This window comes from Xenopus laevis, chromosome 2L, assembly GCF_017654675.1.
Source record: "Xenopus laevis strain J_2021 chromosome 2L, Xenopus_laevis_v10.1, whole genome shotgun sequence".
Classification (NCBI taxonomy): domain Eukaryota; kingdom Metazoa; phylum Chordata; class Amphibia; order Anura; family Pipidae; genus Xenopus; species Xenopus laevis.
The window spans coordinates 144599172-144606654 of NC_054373.1; the positions used below are offsets into that span (position 1 = coordinate 144599172).

The 7483-nt window shown below is 41.6% G+C and overlaps 1 protein-coding gene across 1 annotated transcript in view; it reads right to left on the reverse strand.

Moving 5' to 3' along the window:
* erbb3.L (erb-b2 receptor tyrosine kinase 3 L homeolog) overlaps positions 1-7232 on the reverse strand; it is a 64920-nt gene extending 57688 nt beyond the window's left edge. The window contains exon 1 of the mRNA XM_018247402.2: positions 6849-7232. Within this exon, the coding sequence (XP_018102891.1) occupies positions 6849-6933 (85 nt within the window). The 5' untranslated portion in view covers positions 6934-7232. The remainder of the gene's footprint in view (positions 1-6848) is intronic.
* Between the last annotated feature and the right edge of the window lie 251 nt (positions 7233-7483).

Below are 7483 nucleotides of genomic sequence, written 5' to 3' on the forward strand. Positions count from 1 at the left end.
AATGCAATGCCAGATTCTTGTTTTCACACAATGTGGCCTTTAAAGAGGTCTACTTTATGGGTTACTTTCCATGAATTATTCTAGGCCATAATGAAAAGTGCCTTTACAATTGCTGCCCACTCCAAGTTACCACCCACACAGAGGTCTTTTAGGAAGTATATGACCATAACGTTTATGGCCAAATGTTGCAGTTCATAAGCAACAGACAGTATGGTTTAAAAAAAAAAATCTTTTGTGCATGTAACATTCACACTTATGTGGGAGCTGGCATGTTGCTTGCATAATCTGCTGAGATAGTTTCCATTAGTATACAAATGTTCTTGGCAAAGGTAGTGTTATTGTTTTCTCTACAAATCCATTAGCTGAGGCAAGTAATAAAGAAACACCTACACAGTTGTATATAGTCTAATTTCCTGTGGGAAAATGATTCTTAACCTACAACCCCATTATGGCCCCCCATGACTTTTAGCGCAGGTCACTATAAATCCATTTAAGACAATGCCATTTCCTCCCACAAACATAAAATCAATTGAATGTGAAGACAATTGTAACTGAAAGGAAATTTGTACATCATTAACTCCACAGCAAATCTTGGGCTGTGGATGGAACTTTCATGTACAACTGGGCACAACGCCCCAGAAACATTGACCAGTTTATATATCGAATGGGGAGATAACAGTTTCTCTGAAGAATATGAAATCCTCCATCAAAACTATGGCCAAATACCTTACCGAGAACTGATTTGAACAGGCAAAACTTGGTGTGATCAGCAGACTACTCACAGTTCTCTGCAGAGACCCCTGGGCTGAATGACACTGCCCTGTGCTCATTAAAGTGACTCTCAAAGGAATTGTTCAATGTAAAAATAAAAACTAGGTAAACAGATATAAAATGTTTTCAATATAGTTAGTTAGGCAAAAATGTAACGTATAACGGCTGGAGTGACTGGATGTCTAACATGAAACTACTTTTCAGCTCTCTTGGTTTCCACTGATTAGTTACCAGGCAGTAACCAATCAATGACTTGGGGGCCACATGAGTCCTAACCATCTGCTTTTGAATCTGAGCTGCATGCTAAGGATCAATTGCAAACTCACTGAACAGTTATGTCCCATGTGGCCCCCCTTAAATTTGCTGACTAACTCAGAGTAAGAGTGCCGAAAAGCAGGAAGTAGTGTTCTGATATGTTATGTCAGACATCCAGTCACTGCAGTCTTTATACATTACATTTTTGGCTAACTAACTACAGTATATTGAAAAAAACAAATATTTTGCACAGCCTATCTATTTACCCAGTTTTTACTTTTAGACTGAACTGTTCCTTTAAACAACACTGTTGACAAGATAGGTTGCCACATTGGATGCCACATTGGTCCTTGTAACCTAAACTGTGACACGCATTATTGGGCCCATGCAAGTAACATTCTGCCTCCTCTGGAAACATTGCTTGTTGGCCAAACATGTAAAATGTGGTATTGTAATTAACACATAAGTCAACTGCAACATGTTTAAATTGACTCCCTTATCTATATCAGCCGGAAAAGCTCAGGTACATCAGGTACCTGTCCGGCCCCAGTCTAAAGGTTATAGAGTGACAAACAACTGATTTCCAATAAGATCCATAAGTTCTATGGCCGAATGCTCATGCGTAACAGAAAATATAACATTGCATTAAATCACTTAAACATTCGTTTTGTTTATAATTTAAATGAAAAGGCAACTGAAGACCCAAAGTAAGTAGAGCTCATTATGTTTGAGCAAAAGAACATGATGCAGGGTCACACTGGAGAAACCAAGATAGAAAGTGCTGCTCAAATGAGGGGCTATATGTTGGGCTGCACACACTTAGCTTTACTTTTATATCTTCTGTTTATATATGGAAGACCAACCCTACTTACAAAGTATATTCTGATACTTTATTCACCCTGGACAACAAGGTATGTGTGAAGTTGAACAAGAACAGGAAAGAGGACTGAAACCTGTTTCACCTGCTTTACACCCTGTCCTTCCACAGAACAACTGGATAAAGTTGGAAGTTCTACCCAGATTTAGAAATGGGCCAGAAATAAAGAGGGTGGGAAAGACCTAGGCCTACCCGATGTACATTAACTGCCAACAGGAGGGCTATTCCTTCAGCCAGGACTTTAGTCAGTAAACATATCAACTTAGATGATTAACAGGGCTGGGGCAACTAACAAATTGATATTTAACTCCCCCTCCCTTCCGTAACTCTGGTGTCAAAGTACAGCGGCTTAAACTGAGGAACAACATATTATTGTTTTGCTGCATAGTTATACACACACCTTGTTGTCTACAATTACAATCACGCAGGGAATAATGCACCCCCTTTTCTAAAATACAAACTCATCAGAAGTCACTGTCAGGATTTCCACGATCATATAAAGAGACACAGGGTTGCAGACATATCATATACAGGTTCCGCTGTTGTAGAACTATAAAGCCCAGATCCCCCCATAGCTCTACTTTGCTTATTATATGCTACAGTGTTCACACTATAACACAAAATCTAATCTGACTAGTATTGTTACTTGGTTACAATTTGGTGTGACTAAGAGCAAAGAAAGATACATATGTATAGAAAAAAGTGCCTATGGAAAACAACTATTCACAGAAATATTAGCAGAATATCTCATTGAGATGAATGAAATATCAATATGATTTAATATAACTGCTTGCACCTTCAATGCTTCCCAATGCTGCCAATCAGATGGGATATGATTTGTGTGCGCAGATGTGTGAGGTCAAACACAGATACAGAAAGAGTATGGTCAATGGGTGATTTGGTGAGGGCGAGAATACACTGGGGTCTATTGGGAAGTGTCCTGGATTAATGTCGTTTAGTTCTGACTAATGTGCAATGTCCTGTAATGTGTGTAGAACACAGGTAGTGTTGTATTCATGGAGGTAGCCACAGTTCTCTGTGCTCAACATATTGGGCTAAATTAGATTAATCCAATTTTTGACCTGGGGGCCAAATCTTAATGTTGACTAAAAATGTCATCCAAAATAAGTACCAAACTCTGTGCCTTGGGAACAAAAAATTGAGACTATGGCAGTACAGCATAGTAACAAGAGTAAGCATGCCTCCAAAAGAATGTGATAATGTGCAACTTTATCAACAGCTGCTCAACTACAACTCCCAGCGTTTCCAGGGATCTGCACATTTTGAAAGAGTGGCTGGAGAGGTGAATAAAAGCCACAAGACCAGTTAAGGTGACATTTGAGGGGAATGCCTATTTGCTTTTCTAGATGCTCATGGAAGCACATTTCAAGGCTCATTTGGAGTAATATTTAGGGGAAACAAGTTCTGCTCTAGATATTCTTTGAACTATGGCTGATAGTCAGAGCAACAGCATACGTAGCACCAAAAGGAATATCTGGGGCCCCACTCCACTTTCCTAAGCCACCCACAGAAGCTGCTACCGGTACGCACCCCCACCTAATGTGTGCTCCTGTCCGTGTAGTTGTGGTAGACAGGAGGTTCTTTAGCACTGGAGCAGGTCGATAGTGCAGCGAGTGCTATTGTGTTCACTGCACTAGCAGAGCTGAATTTCCATCTTAAAAAACTAAAATTCGTCTCTTACAAGAAAACTATACCCCCTGAACAATGTAGGTCTCTATAAAAATATACTGCATAAAACAGCTCAAATGTAAAACCCTGCTTCATGTAAATAAACCATTTTCATAAAAATATACTTTTTTTTAGCTGTATGTGCCATTGGATAATCCTAAAGAGAAAATTGCCATTTTAAGAAATAAGGGCCGCCCCCGTGGATCCTACGATTGCTGTGCACACAAACCAAGGGCACACATACATGTTAGTTCACATGAGCCAATTAGTGGACAAAGTTCTTTTACTCACTTCCTGTTACAGTTAGAGTTGTAGTATTTCTGGTCAGCTGATCTCTGAGGCAGCACACAGACCATCACCAAATGTTGGTTCAAGGCAAGAGATGTAAAAGGACAATATTTACTTAAAGATATATATACCAGTTTGGTAAGAATCTTTAATATGTCACTTAATATGATATGAACTATCTGTTGCTTATATATTCATTTGGGGGGTAAAGCTTTCCATAAAATTTACCAAAGGCAGATTTTTGCTGCCCTTGGCAACTGGCTGCTCATAGGTTTGTGGGCATGCCTGGATTTGTGGCAAGGCCACTAAGGCCCGGGCCTAGGGTGGCAGAATTTCGGGGGCGGCATGCTGTCCAGCCACATTCAGGTTAGGAACACTAGAGACATGCATGGTAGTCTCAAGTGCTGTGTCGGACCCGAAAGTTAAAGATGTGAACATGCACGCATATGCAGATGCTCATGAAGGGGATGGGGAAGGGGGATTCGGACGGGGGACACGGACGTGGAAGTGGAGGGGGATGCGAACAGGGAGGTGGAAGTGTGTATGTGGGGGGGGGACGAGCATAACCAGCCTAGGGGTGCCCAGTTTGTAAATCCTGGGCCTGTTTGTAGGCGTGCTCCTTCACCAGCTGTGCTGCAATCTCATTATATAGTTACTAGTGATCCTTGGGTCGAAGATTTTTCAAACTGCACTGACCCTAACCCACCATAACCCAACCCAAAACTGGCCTACTTTACTGATTTATATATCTGCGCCTGATCCACCCTATCACCGGAGGGGCAGGGCAAGCATGTTGCCAGTACTGGGTCTTGGACTGCGTGGAGAGGTCAGAAAGGGGCTGGCGGGAAGCCCACAATTTAGTCATGGCCCATTTCTGGGGGCAATTGGTTGTCCGGTACCTTGCTGATCCACAGGTTTTTCGTGCCAACACACAGATCACTAATAGATTATTTAAGCAATAATAATTCAACAGCATCATAATACATACATAAATTGTACATTTCCTATAAATTACAAATTTACATCAGGCCATAAAAATGACAGACTATTTAGGGACATTAATAACCACCTACTACAATTCAATACAGATTATTCATAGTTTACTTGTGATGAAAACAATCAATCCAAGAATTGTCCATTTCACATGATACAAGTCCATACTGAAAAAGCAACATTTTAGAATTTTTCCAAGTGGTACAAATTTCATAACTAAAAGGTAATATCTGGTAAATAATCATTATTTGGCATCTTCTAATCAAAAATAATAAATGTATTTTTTATCTTTCCCGTGAGCAGAAACATAATTATGTGTAAATATGACTGATAAAAAATGTTATAAATATCCTGATAAACTGTATTCCTCAAGTAAAGGGGTAGTTCACATGCTACTTAGTTATATGGGTACAATTTACCATAGCAACCAGCCAGTGGTATGAATAAAAAATGGAAGATGAATAAAAGAGTGGCCAAATAAAAAAACAAGTCATTAAAAGTAACAACAACAATTAAACAGCGCAATCGTTTTCTGGTTGCTAGGGGAAGTGACCCACTCATTTGAAAGCTGAAAAGAGGTTGAAGATGGCAGATAATTAAAAAACTATATAAAAGAAAAAATGACGACCAATTTAAAAGTTTAGGACTTTCTAGAACATGATTAATTTTAAAAGTTGGACTACACCAGAAAGTCTTTCGTTTACTTTGCTTGTAATTGCCAAATTGTATTTGTTTACATTTTTAATCAAGTCCTATCTGTGGTCTGATGCTTTACATTATTTCTCACCACACGTGGGGTACTTGCTGTGCCTTTTTGAAGAAATGCTTTGGCAAAAACACTTCTACTTTCTTTTTTTCTCTCTGTCTTTACAAAGGGGCTTATAATTTCGAATGGCAGATTCATGCTTATGCACTTTTATAGTGTGGCTTGTTTGTGGTGCATTAGGTACAATACACAGTGGTTGAGGGATAGCAGGTATAGTAGGGAGAGATGGTGCCTATGGTGGCATTAGGGATAACAGACTCTGGGAAGGAACTGTGGCTGTGGGATAGCAGGTATAGTAGGGAGAGATGGTGCCTATAGTAGCAGTGGTATAATAGTCTCTGGGAAGGGACTGTGACTGTAGGATAGCAGGTATAGTAGGGAGAGATGGTGCCTATAGTAACAGTGGTATAATAGTCTCTGGGAAGGGAGTGTGACTGTAGGATAGCAGGTATAGTAGGGAGAGATGGTGCCTATAGTAGCAGTGGTATAATAGTCTCTGGGAAGGGACTGTGACTGTAGGATAGCAGGTATAGTAGGGAGAGATGGTGCCTATAGTAGCAGTGGGATAATAGTCTCTGGGAAGGGACTGTGGCTGTGGAATAGCAGGTATAGTAGGGAGAGATGGTGCCTATAGTGGCATTAGGGATAACAAACTCTGGGAAGGGACTGTGGCTGTGGGATAGCAGGTATAGTAGGAAGAGATGGTGCCTATAGTAGCAGTGGGATAATAGTCTCTGGGAAGGAACTGTGACTGTGGAATAGTAGGTAAAGTAAGTAGTAGAGAGTACCTACAGCTCTAAGTGTTTAGTAAGAATCCCAGCAACCTCCCTGAGACAAAGGCTGTTGAGTTCCATGAGCTGAATTTGACAGCTGAAGGACTATAGGCAGAACACAAGTAACCGGGCACTGTCATGATTAAATCAGTGCTGCGCTTTGCACTGATTTCCCAGCAGGTACACAATGACAAAGGGACCTGTGCCTTTAAGACACACCTTTCTGAAACTGCTTTCCACAATGCTAAGGAAGAATGAACAAATTGCGAAAACAATCGCATGAAAAGGAACAGGTTTCACCGCTGCCCACAACCCATTCAGAGGTTACAGATGAGCAGCGACAGGTCCGGGAATAGCGCAGAATAAGAGAATAAGGAAAGGAATAAGGAGAGGCTCCGGCTGCAGGTAAAGGTGAGGAGCTGTGTGTGACACTTACCACTCTGGCTTGTCACTGGCTCCACAACAAGTAAGAGCAGCAGCAGCAGCAGCAGGACAGTCCATCCTCCCAGCGACTTCCCCATGCTTAGCAGTTGTGGCTTCTGCTGAATATCAGTCAATGAGCTGTGACATGGCCCGGGCACGTAGGACTAAACCAATAACTATATCCTGGGTGCGATAGGTCTCAGGAGGCAGAACTTGAGGTAAAGCAGCCGGGACTCTCTCTGACAGCGCTTGTCTCTCACACATTCCTCGCACGGGAGAAAGTTGTATTAGGCCCCTCCCTCCCGCGCTCTCATTGGTCCTGCGCCGGTAAATGGGTTGAGAGCCGACCTGGGAATGAGTGACATTACAGCGCTTCAGCTGTTTTTAAACTACATGTCCCAGAATCCCCACAGCTTTGCACAGTTGAAGGGAAGCAGTTCTAAAAACCCATTTTTTCAATCCTCAAATGCAAAGGTTCCCAAAATATGGGCCTGGCTTCACCAGGCGGGTAGAAGAATATCTAGGGGCTAGAACAATATCTGGGGGGCTAGAAGCATGTCTGGAGGGCTAGAAGAATATCTGGGGGGCTAGAAGAATATCTGGGGGGCTAGAAGCATATCTGGGGGGCTAGAAGAATATCTGGGGGGG